Source organism: Podarcis melisellensis, assembly GCF_964234715.1.
Source record: "Podarcis melisellensis genome assembly, chromosome: 4".
Classification (NCBI taxonomy): domain Eukaryota; kingdom Metazoa; phylum Chordata; class Lepidosauria; order Squamata; family Lacertidae; genus Podarcis; species Podarcis melisellensis.
The window spans coordinates 92,519,755-92,534,796 of record NC_138531.1 but is presented as its reverse complement, the minus strand read 5'-3'; the positions used below and the strand labels follow the sequence as shown (position 1 = coordinate 92,534,796).

At 42.9% G+C, this 15,042-nt stretch overlaps 1 protein-coding gene across 1 annotated transcript in view; it reads right to left on the bottom strand.

Annotated features, from left to right (window-relative positions):
- Nucleotides 1–15,042, bottom strand: part of DLG2 (discs large MAGUK scaffold protein 2) — an 852,330-nt gene that overhangs the window by 43,472 nt on the left and 793,816 nt on the right. The window contains exons 19-20 of the mRNA XM_081909134.1: nt 9,728–9,904; nt 4,624–4,699 (exon numbers count right to left, since the gene is read on the bottom strand). Coding sequence (XP_081765260.1) covers nt 4,624–4,699; nt 9,728–9,904 — 253 coding nt within the window. The remainder of the gene's footprint in view (nt 1–4,623; nt 4,700–9,727; nt 9,905–15,042) is intronic.

Genomic DNA, 15,042 nt, shown 5'->3' with positions numbered 1-15,042 from the left:
GAAAAGAGAGAGAAGGCCCTCTCCTGGACAGACCTTCCAGGCCTCTCGATCTGGCCCTTGAAACTCTGCTGGAAGAAGAAACCAGAGGCCTTTCTCCTGGGCATGGTCGGCCAATTGGTGCCAAAGAAGGATAGAACTTTCTTTATGTATGCTACAACAGCAGCAAGAATACTTATTGCAAAGTACTGGAAGACACAAGATCTACCCACTCTGGAAGAATGGCAGATGAAGGTGATGGACTATATGGGACTGGCAGAAATGACTGGCAGAATCCGAGACCAGGGAGAAGAGTCGGCGGAAGAAGATTGGAAGAAATTTAAAGACTATTTACAGAAATATTGCAAAATTAATGAATGTTAGAATGATGTTGGATAGAAACTAAGTGGTTTCCAGCTGTAATGCTTTAAGAGAATATGGAAAAAAAGGTTTAGAAATAGGTAAAAATTTATTGGTAAGGATTTGCTGAACTAACAATTTGAATTGGAATACAAAAAAGGGAGGTATGAGGAGGTCCGGGAAATAAATTAATGGAAAATAAGTAATGGAAACTCTGTGTGTTTTTAATTATTTTTATTTTTGTATTTTTGTTATTTTTTTCTTTTTGATTTTCATTGTATTATTATTGAAAATTTTAATAAATATTCTATATATAAAAAAAGAAACTCTGCTGGGGCCACACACCCTTCTTAGCCAATCTGCCCTACTGCGCACTCTCCTCACAGGTAACATTAACTTCCATTGCTGCACTCTGGAGCAATGGCCCAAGACAAATACAAATGAATGTTACACCCACTATGTAGCTCCCTTTCAATAACAACTATAGATAAATGAACAGTGTTGTTAGGCACTGAAGCCCATGGAAACACTATTTCCTAAGATATTAGCAGGTGACACAAATGTCAATCCTTCTTCTCTGCAGAATTGAAAATATGGTTTTCTAGGTCAGTGCTGGCGCTTTGACCAGGTTAGAATCTATAGGGAGAAGTGGATTTTATCATGCAAAGGGCATAAACCTCTTCAGAAATAATTTGCTGTGAGTGCCCACTATTACATTATTTGGTGATGCATAACATTTAGATGCAAGAGGCCACTTTGTACAATGTCAGCCACAACAGTAACAGTATAACAACAACCCCTCTGGTTTTATTTCCTATTTTATTTATTTCAGTCTTGCATTATGTTTGAATAATCATTTTGTAAACTAGAAAATACCACTGCAAGATACTGCTATGTTCAATCCCTGGCCAACACAAACTTTTACTGAAAGGGGAGGGCAGGTTTGGATTCTGATTGTGTAATGCAGAGGTGGGGATCTTCAAACTTGTGGACCAATGTTGGCTTGTTAGTGGGACCAAGTTGTCTACATGGCCATTTGTCCTCCCAAACCACATCCACCTGTCTACCACCTGAAGCCACTGGGTTCAAATAAGAAGTTCAAAGAGGAGCGTGAACCAGAGGTTTAAAGAGCAGTGTGGGGCTCTTTGCAAAAGGGTTTTCAAACAGCCCTGTGCTGTGCTTCGAAGTCCCAACAGTTGAGGGCTTCAAAGTGCAGCATCAAGTGATGTCACTATGATGCCCTCCTGACAAATTTTGCCGTTCAGGGGGAGGTGATAAGGACCTGATTTAACAGCATGCTTAAATAAGACCACAGTCCCCAGTGAGCAGATAAGTAGCCAGAATGTGCTGATAAAAAGAAGGTTGCAAGCGTGACGATGCGCCACGTGTTCGCAGCTATCTCCACACAATGCACTCCAAGTGTCCCCAGGGGACAATCACACAGAGGATGTAATATGTGACATTGGCTACAGTGACTCTGAAAAGTGCCTATACCTTTGTAGAAATCAAATTGCTGTGGTTGGGCATGGCTATGGCTTACGCCCTCCATGCAAATGTAGGCATGTGCAACTGAGCATCACATAGAGGTCAGTTTGTCCATATGAGCTCACCACCTTGAAGCAATGTGTGCAATGTATGCAATGTTTGAATGTCCCTTGTCCTAGAGCACACAATAAGCTACACTCCAACAGACTAGAAGCCCTCTAAGAATCTACTGAGTAGTCTTGACTCAATTATGTATCCTTCTTGCCAAGACCTCTCAAGTCTTGAAAGACCTGCATTGGCTCCCAGTACGTTTCCAAGCACAATTCAAAGTGTTGGTGCTGACCTTTAAAGCCTGAAATGGCCTCGGTCCAGTATATCTGAAGGAGCGTCTCCACCCCCATCGTTCTACCCGGACACTGAGGTCCAGCACCGAGGACCTTCTGGCGGTTCCTTCACTGCGAGAAGCCAAGTTACAGGGAACCAGGCAGAGGGCCTTCTCGGTAGTGGCACCCGCCCTGTGGAACGCCCTCCCACCAGATGTCAAAGAGAACAACAAGTACCAAACTTTTAGAGGACATCTGAACGCAGCCTTGTTTAGGGAAGCTTTTAATGTTTTCTGCATTATTGTATTTTAATATTTGGTTGGAAGCCACCTAGAGTGGCCGGGGAAGCACAGCCAGATGGGAGGGGTATAAATAATAATAATAAATTATTATTATTATTATTATTATTATTATTATTATTATTATTATTATTGCCATGGACTGACTTCTGTAATGTAGTTTACGTGGAGCTGCCCTTGACGGTTCAGAAGCTGTACCTGGTGCAGAAAGCCGCAGCCTGTTGGTGGGAGCCAGCAGGGGGAAATCATATAGAAAACCAAATTTGCACTGACTGCACTGGCTGCTTGTGAGATTCCATATCCAATTCCAGATGCCACTTTGTACTTTTAAAGCCTTTCACAGACAAGCGCTGCAATGCCTTGGAGAGACCCTCTGCCCAAACACATTTGCAATTTAAGAAGACGGAGAGCCCCACTTCGCAATGCTTCCATTTGGGGAATGAGCTTGTCATATCTAGGGATGAGTGCTTTCTTGATGTTTATCCTAGTTCTGTGGAATGACCGCTCCCAAGAGGTTTGCTTCTGTCTTTTTACATTTCATTTTCAGGTGCTTAAGTAAAGCTGAAATGGCACATTATTCAAAAACATGTGATTCTTTCAGCTGCATTTATTTAACCCAGAGCAGCCTAAATAGGTTGCAAGTTGAGGCAGAAGAAAAGCAAGCAGAGAGGGGATCCTTAAAGGCAGTGGCGGCTGGTACTCATAGGGCAGGATTGGTGAAGCCACAGCCAATGACAGGCACAGGTAGCGAATTCTAATTCTGTCCCCTTTTGAATTTTACAAAGACAACAGTGAGATTAAGGTTCCCCCTCCAGGACTGGCTGCAAATATGAAGTGTCCCATTCATCCTAATGGACCATCCTCTGTGTCCTAGCACCTTTCCTCTCCAGTCGCTTTCCAGTTCAGAATCACTCTCTGCAAATTGCTTTTTTTCACCTGTGAGGGTAGAGTAGGAACAGGGTCCACATTCCTGTACCCCTCCCCCCACACTCCAAGTGTAAAAGTGCTGCTGGATGGGGCGAGGTGAAGACTTATAAAGCTGAAACGAACTGAAGTTTAAGCAGCCTCTTCTGGAAGCCCAGGTAAAGTGTCCTCTGAGAGGTGTCCTCCTTTGTAAGTGGGCCTTAAGAGGCTCACCTGGCTCTGGTGAGCTGGGTCTATCCACCATTTAAATCTCCCACAATTACAAAGAGCAATGTTATTTCAGGGGCATTGTGGGAAATTAAGATGGTGGCTTGATGCAGAGACAGATTGCTTGGGATGCCAGGAGAGAGGGGGAGAGAGAGAGAGAGAGAGAGAGAGAGAGAGAGAGAGAGAGAGAGAGAGGGAGGATAAAATTACTGGGGATTCGGAGTAGTTCCTTTCTAAACAACAGGAGCCATGGCAGCTGACCAAGGTGCTGAAATTGCTTTCCACAATCACCTATTTTCTGCTCAGACATAGCCTTCCTAGGGCTGAAACAACGGCAGCAACAAAAAGAGAGAATCACAGAACATGGAGTTGAAACTTAAAGCTTGTCTGTTTAGGAAAAAGCTTTTACAAGGACCTCTGGCTGGTGGTTAGCTAATACCGCTGGATTTCTAATGGGTGCACTTTGATTGTTGCTTTCTTTTATGTCTGTTTTGTATATTTTTGTGTGTGGGAAAGGTGCGCTGAGTAATTCTGGGAAACACAGAACAGGCATGTTTTAAATCAGGGCCGGGGAACCTGTGGCCCCACAGATGTTTCTGACCTGCAACTCCCATCATCCCTTGCCACAAGCCATACTGGCAGGCGGCTGATGGGAGCTGGACTCCAACCGCATCTGTAGTATCACAACTTCTCCATCCTCGATTTAAGAAAAAACAGTGCAAGGCAGCTAGCGTGCTGTTGGTGCTAAAATGAACAGCAACCAAAGTGTTTTTGGCCTAGTATGATCCTAAAACAGAAATAGTTAATTCTTCATCTTTTCTGTGTTGCAATATTACTTTCTTGTTTCTTTTTCTTTCTTTCTTTTTTAAAAAAACCTCTTTTCTTTCACTCTAAAATAACATCATAGTTTAAACATTTCCCTTTCGCTCTCTCATTTTATTCATCGTGTGACCTGTTCTTGCTTAACTTTCGTGCTGTTCAGATGTTCTACTAAGTGTGCATAGCTGTAAGACTTAAATCTCTGCAGGGTTAGTTTCACTTTCACATACCCCTTTTGCATCGATCACACCAGGTTTTGAGTTAAACTTCACCGTCTTTAAACGTGCTCTCTCTTTTCTTTCGACCCTGGAAAGAGAGGGAGAAGGAAGAGATAGGTAAAAAACAAACAAAAACCTATTTAAATCACACCATGCCATTCTTGCATCAACCTGAGAACTTAAATCTTGAACCTTCAAGGCACTTTAATATTTGCATATAAAAAAGGAAAAATATTGCTATACCTGCATGGCAGATTCCTAAGTCACCTCTATCCAACATAGAGGATGCACAACCTATACCTATATATATAGATCTATATATGAATAATCCTGTTCATTTTGGTTTGTCTCATTTTCTTAGTTTAAGTCTTAGTTTCAGTTAGCCCCATTTTCCCCATTTGTTTGTGATTTTTAAAAAAGGAAATCCTGACAAAACTGCTTATCTTTTTAGTACATATTATTCCTAATATGCATATTTTTTGTCTAATAGAAACATTTTCTGCAAACCATTTCCCTTGATAATTTTGCACATCCGGCAATGCGCAAATTTCCAATGAGAGTTGAGTTTTGGTTTGCATATTGGCTATTTATTTATTTTCGTCCATGGGCGCAGGTTTAAAACCACGATGGGTTAATTTTTGTAGAGGAAAATGATCAGGAGAACATCCCCTCCAACAAGCAATAAAACAAATGCTTCTATTTCGATGTTACTAGGGTGTTTTTTTTTTTAAAAAAACACACACTGCCAGCTGCAATGCACTAAGCACAGGTTACTATAGATACAGATGAACTTTGGAATAAATGACCCCCCCCATGAAAAAAAGCAGTATTTACACATGGAAAAGGATGAAATGCGACTTTCATATTTGATGTGTGATCTTCGGGCCACAGGAAAAACTGTTAATTTTCAATCTGCAGATGAAACTCTGTATTACAAGGGAAGGGGGCCCTGAGAGGGAATGAAGACTTGAGGCTGTGTAATCTCCTAAATGGGAAAAAAGCAGTGCCTACTGAGAAAAAGAAGTAGCTCACAGCTAAATACAGCTTTTTAATTATTATCACAGGCTAATGCTAATTTTCTCTCTCTGCTAACCTCTCAAGCTGCTTCATTTTATTTGGAAACGTGTTCCATGCATACAATACAATTGTTTGATAACTGCTTTGGAATAAGCTTCCAGGTTAAGGTAACCCTGCCAGGTTCAATGAAAGATCCAATGCCAACTTTTTGCATTGGAAATGTTATTTGTTTCCTGTTCAAAGCTAGCTGTTGCAGCAGCTCTTATGACCTGGCAATAGAGAAGGGTTAGCTCTCTCAAGCTCACCGTTGAGAACCCTTCTTCTGTGCACACTTCCTCTGAGCACACTGGGAGTGGCTGCCGGGACCATATAACACTGGTCCTAAAAAATATTCACTGGCTCCCTATACGTTTCCAAGCACAATTCAAAGTGTTGGTGCTGACCTTTAAAGCCCTAAATGGCCTCAGCCCAGTATACCTGAAGGAGCGTCTCCACCCCCATCGTTCAGCCCAGACACTGAGGTCGACCTCCCAGGGTCTTCTGGTGGATCCCTCACTGAGAGAAGTGAAATTGCAGGCATAGGGCCTTCTCGGTGGTGGCACCCACCCTGTGGAACGCCCTCCCTTCAGATGTCAAGGAGATAAAGAACTACACAACTTTTAGAAGACATCTGAAGGCAACCCTGTATCAGGAACTTTTTAAATGTTTGACATTTTTTAATATGTGCTGGAGGCTGCTCAGAGTGGGGAAACCCAACCAGATGGGCAAGGTATAAATAATAGTATAATTGCTGTTTTAATGGGCTTGTTTATTATATATTTTAATTATGGATGTTTTAATATAGTTGCTTTACTCGGTATTTTAATTCTGGATAGCTGCATTTTAAAGATTGGATTGAAGACTGAAACAAATTCGCAACATATAAACAACTTGCATATAAACACAGACTTGCCATGGACAAATTCAATGATACTTGGAATCCATTCTTACAAATATTGTAATAGATTAAGATCTGGTGAAGTACAATAACAACCTTGTAAAATATACAGTTTTGGGTTTTCCCCCGCCCTTTGTTTTCCTTCTGCACAGGTTCTCTTTCTCTTTCTTTTTTCCTCTTTTTTGTTTGTGTCTCACCATGTTTGGTGCACATATAGTTATGTCCATTTTGAACTTCCAATAAAGATGTTACAAAAAAAAGAAAGAAAGATTGGAACCCCCCCCCCCCCGTTATTTTGCTGTTGGCTTTTATTTGCATGTGAACCACCTTGATATTTCTTCTTGAAATGAAAGACAGTCTAAATTCTTTTAATATTACTACTACTAGCAGTAGTGGTGTTGGAGGTGTTGCTTAGCAACCAGCTTTTGCCAGGTAATACACACTCTAATTGGCTGTGTCATTCTGAGGGAGTTTTCTCCTGTATTTTTGGTTGCATGTATCCCTGCTATGGACTAGGCCTCAGCTATGAATGAAGACATAAACATCTCTGTTTATTTTGCCTCAAGTTATAAGCTTTTCATGTTCAATTCACTCAATAAAGAATTATCAGAATTTCTTCTCTCCATGTGTGTTATTTAAGTGACTTTGCTATCAAAGGGCAATGTGAGAAATATAAAACAATGGGCAGCTCCTAGACTCAGATTCCCACCATGGCAGTCCAGATGGGTCCTTTAGGGATTGGTAGTACTCTAACATCTTGCAGGTTATGCTTCTAACATACTCGCTTCTAGATGTACCAAGTTTTAAAAGCCTTGTTATTTTCCTCCTCTCTTTTTAAATGCCAGAAGTACACAGAGGGAAATGTCCTTTATAAATAATTTTCAAGGGCAAGGAACCAGCAGCTCTGCCCACTGCAAAAACCCCTCTGGACACAGAAGTCATGTTACATCTTGTTATTCTGCCTGGATTGTTAGTAGGACATGTTTATCCACTCGACTGGGTTTTCCTTTTAGATAGTAAATGCAAAGCAAAATACTTTTTTTTCAGCATCCCTCAAGATTTTAATCCTAGCTCTTTAACATACGAATGGGTTTGTTAGCTTTATCTGAAGTGAGTGCTTTTAGCAGGCTTCCAAACTCAAAGGGAAAAGATAAAGATATGATATAAAATTGATATGCACAAATGCATAGCCTTCTTCATTTCTGTTTCTCCCTCTTGGAAATAGGAGGAATGCCCTCAGTTGGCATAATGATGTCTAAGAAAGAAAGAAAGAAAGAAAAACACACCCTACTCTTTGCAAACATCTCCGAATGTTATTTTCCTCTGACAGTGGGAATTGTTTTATCCCATGATGACCTTGGTTATATTTTAACTCAGATTTGCTTTTTGGAAAGACATAATTAACTGACCTGATTTCAGAAATGGATGCATACTTAGTTCTATGTATAAGTTTATAAACCTTTGAGTAAAGTTTGAAGAAGCTCCCACCATCATTTTACCATAGTGCTATCTATGGAACTAGAGGGGCGTAGGTGGAGCTGTGGGCTAAACCACAGAGCCTAGGATTTGCCGATCAGAAGGTCGGCGGTTTGAATCCCCACAATGGGGTGAGCTCCCGTTGCTCAGTCCCTGCTCTTGCCAACCTAGCAGTTCAAAAGCACGTCAAAGTGCAAGTAGATAAATAGGTACTGCTCTGGCGGGAAGGTAAACGGTGTTTCCATGCGCAGCTCTGGTTCACCAGAAGCAGCTTAGTCATGCTGGCCACATGACCCGGAAGCTGTACGCCGGCTCCTTCGGCCAATAAAGCAAGATGAGTGCCGCAACCCTAGAGTCGGTCACGACTGGACCTAATGGTCAGGGGTCCCTTTACCTTTACCTTTATTCATGGAACTAGCTGAACAACAAAGAAAGCTTTCATACTGAGAAAGACATTGGACCACTTAGCTCACTATGGTCTACACAGACTGGCAGCAGCTCTCCCATACCGGGCTCTCTCCCAGCCCGAACTGGAGACACCAGGGATTGAACCAGTGACCTTCCACTTGCAAAGCAGATGCTCTGAGCTACAGCCCTTCCCCAGCTATCTTATGCAGAGTCACCACATCACATAATTGACCCAGACTAGTACTGATAGCTCTGACTGACAGCAGCTTTTTCAAGGACCTCTCACTGGTTGAAATGTAACACAGGGCACATCAAGATTTCCACCGCGGTGGAGAATCTGTGGCTCTCAAAATGCTTTTGGTCTCCAACTTCCTTCAGCCCCAGTCAGCACGGGGTGAAACGGGAGAGTGCGTAGCTATGCCAAAGCCTCATTTACTAGCTGTACACACAGCTGCAGCTGCAGCTTCCAGTGAGATATCACGAAAGGCCTGCAAGATCTTGCCTCAGCAAAGAAGAAGAAGAAGAAGAAGACGACGACGAAGAAGAGTTTGAATTTGATATCCCTAAGGAGTCTGTGGTGTAATGCCAGTGTGGTGTAGTGGTTAAGAGCGGTGGACTCGTAATCTGGTGAACTAGGTTCGCTTCCCTGCTCCTCCACATGCAGCTGCTGGGTGACCTTGGGCCAGTCACACTTCTCTGAAGTCTGTCAGCCCCACTCACCTCACAGAGTGTTTGTTGTGGGGGAGGAAGGGAAAGGAGATTGTTAGCTGCTTTGAGACTCCTTAGGGATATCCAATTCAAACTCTTCTTCTTCTTCTTCTTCTTCTTCTTCTTCTTCTTCTTCTTCTTCTTCAAACACAATTAGTAAAGGGAAAAGGAACCTCGCACCTCAACATGCTGAATTGTTTCCTCTTCTCTTTTGTTGAATCATTGGAATACTCTTGTTAGTCTTGTTTGGGAAACATTTAATGAAATAAAAATAAAATAAATGAAGTGTAAAAACAAAACAAAAATTCCTTCCAGTAGCACCTTAAAGACCAACTAAGTCAGTTCTTGGTATGAGCTTTCGTGTGCATGCACACTTCTTCAGATACACTGCATGCACACGAAAGCTCATACCAAGAACTAACTTAGTTGGTCTTTAAGGTGCTACTGGAAGGATTTTTTTTTGTTTTGACTATGGCAGACCAACACGGCTACCTATCTGTAACTGAAATAAATGAAGTGTGTGTGTGATGGGGGGGGGGGGAGGAAGCAATCGCACACAATATCTATTACCTCCTTTTGCTGGGGATAACTCCCATCTCTTCGCTGTCTCCCTCCAGCATCACTCGTCTCGCCTGCCACCATTCGTCATCAGATGCGTTGATAACGTGCAGGATGTCCCCATACTTGAAGCTGAGTCCTTGGCTGGGGAGGCCACTGTCCTTGCTTTTGTCATAGTCAAACATGGCTCTGGCAGGGGAAGGGAAAGACACAAACAGGAGCTGATTATATTGATCATGACAGCCCTTAACCAGCCACCTCTTCCTCTATTCAGTGACCTTACTTTAATTGCATTTTTAAGCCGGCGACTTTCAGGGGAGATTCGTCTTAAGCTGTCGGAAGGGAGAGCTACATTTCCGCCCCATCTGGGAAAAAGCTGTGTGCATGCACGAGAAAGACCTTTAAAAAACAGCAGGATCTGCATGTAAAGGAAGCTCTGCTTTTCGTTACTCAATGACATCTTCAGATCTCTCATAACACGCGCACATACACGTATATACGGAGTTGATATTGTTCTTCTTAAAGTTATGATATTGGAAGAATGTCCTCCCTCTCTTTCATAATGCTAGAACTCAATACGATACAATATCTTTATTGTCATTGTCCATACAGAACAACAAAACTGAAAAATCTACATAAGACATTCAAAATCCAACAAGCCTGCTATCCCAACCTGGTTAGCCCCCTAAAAACTCTGATACCCCATTTTTAAATACAATATATTCCCATAGAGACTCCTTACACTGCGTATAAAACCAAAATCACATTTGGGTAGAAGCTGTTTCTCAGGTGGCTAGTCCTTGTCTTTATAACCCTGGACCTTCTTCCAGAAGGCAGAAGCTGAAAGAGATCATTTCTGGGGTGCACACTATCCTGCGCTATCCCTGCAGCTTTCTTATGGCACCTCAATTTTTCTTATGGAATCGCCTTGATTTGCCTTGTGTCTTGGGGCACACATATACCTAGCTGATGCATACAGATCCTCCAAGTGACCCTATTTCCCAGGGACGTCCCTGATTTAGAGAAGCCAGCCCAGTTTCTGATTGGATCCCAGAATGCCCCACTTTCCCTTAGGATGTCCCTATTTTCATTGGATAAATGTTGGAGGGTATGGAGTTATCCAACCCTCGAACCATCTGAAGGCAATCGTGTACACAGACGTTTTTAAATGCTAAATGTTTCATTATTTTATTATATATGTTGGAAGCTGTGCAGAGTGGCTGGGGCAACCCAATAAGATGTGTGGGGTATAAATAGCAAAATTATCATTATGGAATGGGATTAGGAATGGGATTATGGAATGGGATTAGGATTAGGAAGAACATTAGGAAGAACTTCCTGACAGTAAGAGCTGTTCGACAGTGGAATTTGCTGCCAAGGAGTGTGGTGGAGTCTCCTTCTTTGGAGGTCTTTAAGCAGAGGCTTGACAACCATATGTCAGGAGTGCTCTGATGGTGTTTCCTGCTTGGCAGGGGGTTGGACTCGATGGCCCTTGTGGTCTCTTCCAACTCTATGATTCTATGATTCTATGTCTCTATTTTCATCAGTGAAATGTTGCCGGTTATATAGCCCAGTCATATGGGTTGCTTGGCTTTTTCCCATCCAGTTGCCTGTTCAATGGGGTGCTGATTATTCTCTGTCTGTCTGTCTGTCTCTCTCTCTCTCTGTCTCTCTCTCACACACAGCCCAAAGAGTAGCACAGCTCTGCAGGTTTGCAGCATGGAAAGGTGGCTCCCAGAAGGTTTGTGTTCATGTGTGTGGGTTGGTGCCTTCGTCTCTCCTTATCAGAACGAAAGGCCTGAATGTCTTTGCAGCAGAGCAATTTTTATGCAAACAATTATGCAAAATTAATCACCCCGTCCGTTGTCATCCAGTCACACAGAGCTCTTGTGGCATCATTAAGGGCAGAGAAAAAACACAGCGGGCTACTCAGCACTAATGAAACCAGCGTTTGCAAAATGGTCATTATCGCAGCCATTGCTGCTTTGTGGCTTATGGCATTTGTAAGGGAAAATAATTTTTAAAGCCGCGGGAGCATCCATCTAGGATCAAATTAGGCAAGGAAGGAAAAAGCTGTTCTTGGGGTGTCTTTTCAGAGCAAAGCTATGCTTCTGAATTCTGCCTTTTTTAGAGAGAGAGAGAGAGAGAGAGAGAGAGAGAGAGAGAGAGAGAGAGAGAGAAAGAAAGGAGTGTTACATGGCCCAGCTGAGTGGCCCATCCCATCCCATTCACTGTGCCATGATAACAAAAAAGGGTTTAAAGAAAAACACTTAAGGAATTGTTAAATCAGCATGAGTCGAGAGTTCTTCATGTTTATATATGCTTTGGACCAGGCATAGGCAAACTCAGCCCTCCAGATGTTTTGGGACTACAACTCCCATGATCCCTAGCTAACGGGACCAGTGTTCAGGGATGATGGGAATTGTAGTCCCAAAACATCTAGAGGGCTGAGTTTGCCTATGCCTGCGTGGGACTGTTTATCTTAATCCCCTAGCTCCAAAATGGAAGAGCAGTCTGTAGCTTACTGGGCCTCCAGAAATCTGACGGTACCATGGTGAAGGGCCACAGCTCAGTGATAGAGGGTCTGTTTTGCATGTAGAAGATCCCAGCTTCAGTTCCCAGCATCTTCAGAGGTAGGGCTGGAAAGACCCATATCTAAAACTTGGGAGCATCACTGCCCGTCAGTGTAGACATTACTGAACAGCCTTTTCTTGCTAAGGAAGGTGTTCTGGACCCCTGATCATAGTTGCTCTTTTCAGGACTGTCCTCCTATTAAGAGACATTGATCCACCAAGTCAATAGGAGGACATAGGACCATAGAAAATTGCAAGTTGTGTTCTGGAAGTGGCTTTTCATATAGGTTTCTCCCCCAGGCTGACTGGAGATTGAACCTGGGCTATTTGTAAAAGCATGTTCTCTGCCACGAAGTTACATCCCTTCCCTAAATTAACAGGTCATCTGGAAGCAACCTGTGAATGCAGGAGGGGCCTTGAACATCTAGAACATCAAACTCGGCCCTCCAGATGTTTTGAGACTACAGTTCCCATCATCCCTGACCACTAATAATAATAATAATAATAATAATAATAATAATAATAATAATAATAATAATTTATTATTTATACTCTGCCCATCTGGCTGGGTTTCCCCAGCCACTCTGGGAGGCTTCCAACAGAATATTAAAATACAATAACCTATTAAACATTAAAAGCTTCCCTAAACATGGCTGCCTTCATATGAAAAGTCTGGTAGTTGTTTTTTTCTTTGACATCTGGTGGGAGGGTGCCACTACCGAGAAGGCCCGTTGCTTGGTTCCCTGTAACTTGGCTTCAAGCAGCAAGGGAACCACCAGAAGGTCCTTGGTGCTGGACCTCAGTGTCTGGGCTGAACGATGGGGGTGGAGACGCTCCTTCAGATATGCTGGACTGAGGCTGTTTACGGCTTTAAAGGTCAGCACCAACACTTTGAATTGTGCTCAGAAATGTACTGGGAGCCAATGTAGGTCTTTCAAGACCGATGTTATATGGTCTCGGCGGCCGCTCCCAGTCACCAGTCTAGTTGCCGCATTCTGGATTAGTTGTAGTTTCCGGGTCACCTTCAAAGGTAGCCCCACGTAGAGTGCATTGCAGTAGTCCAAGCGAGAGATTACTAGAGCATGCACCACTCTGGTGAGACAGTCTGCGGGCAAGTAGGGTCTCAGCCTGCATACCAGATGGAGCTGATAAACAGCTGCTAGCTGGGGCTCATGGGAGTTGTAGGCTAAAAACATCTGGAAGGTCAAGTCTGAGGAAGCCTGATCTAGACAGCCCTTCTTGGAGTTGCCAGGGATCAAACCTGTGGCCTTTCACATTCCAAAGTGGGTGGAGTCAGAGCAATAAGTGGGTGGAGTTTGCTGCACTACAGGGTTGCATTGATCTCTCTGGGTGTCTGTCAGTCTCTCTGCTTCCTCATCCTTCTCTTTGACACTCCATCTCTGCGGGTCTCATGGGCAAATTTCCCCACCCCAGAGGTGCAAGGTATTCCAATGATTGCTGCACCATAGACTTCTACAAGGGCGTTTCAGACCTGGCTGTTTTTTATTTTCTACCACACTCAGAACTGAGCACCGTACGCCAAACGAGGTCTCTCAATCACACTCAGCAAAGGCTTCGTTTTGCCATGATTGGCTTTACGACTGATGAATACGGACGGCAACATCTGGCGCTGACTTTTGAACATTGGTTGGGGATATTATATGCAGAGCTAATTAAAGGAAGATTAGAGATCCAAAGCAGGCGAACTACTGAACAAATGTTTCAACTGACTGAAAGGTTCTGTTGCCATCATGAGTGGTAAAGACTGATTAGAGAGAAATAAAAGGTTCATTATAGAGAAAAACGGAGGGAAGAAACAGCTGAAAGGATCTTACACAGGAGGAATCGGTATAACTTCTGCCTGAAACATTAGAAATTTTCTAATTAGAGCATACAAGGCTAGATGGGCCAATAATCTAACATGATATAAGTTCGCACGATTTATCAACAAATGAGGCCTATGAGAGATGCTAGTGGTGCCTGTTTAAAGTGGGGTTTTTTTTTAAGTGTTAAGGTTCCCTCTTCTTTCAAAACTATTTCATGATGTATACCCCAGAAGCTTTCTCGGGAAATTGGTATGCAGGCTTGGTTAAATGAATATATGAATCACTTCCCACAAGGAAAAGCTCACAACCATTTCCAAGAAGAATAAAATACAGTAATGAAAATACATAACCATATTAAAAGCACAGAGTAAAAAACACTTGCTCATTGGTGCTACCCAACCAACCTAGGATTTTTTTTAAAAAATGTTTTCTTAGTGTCAAAACCATGATACTATGAGGTCCAGAGGGTGGCAACATGAGAACAGGGCCTTCTCTGCAGTGGCTCCCCTTCTATGGAATGCCCTCCCCAGGGAAGTTCGCCTGGCACCTTCATTATATACCTTTAGACGCCAGGCAAAAATGTTCCTTTTTAAGCAGGCCTTTGGTTGATCGAATTGACAACCAACACCCTTTTAGAATGTGGCTTTTGGGGTGGTGGTTATTGGGTTATTGCTTTTGGTTTGATTTTATATGTTGTGGTCTGGTCGTGAACTGCCCTGAGACCTTTGGGTATAGGGCGGTGTATAAGTTGAATTAACAACAACAACAAGAACATGTGGCCTAGGACCCACATACCTACGGGACCGCCTCTCCTAGTGTGCCCCATGGAGGACCTTAAGGTCCACAAATGACAACATTTTCGAGGTCCCAGGTCACAAGGAGGTTAGATTGGTCTCAACTAGGGCCATGGCCTTTTCAGTACTGGCCC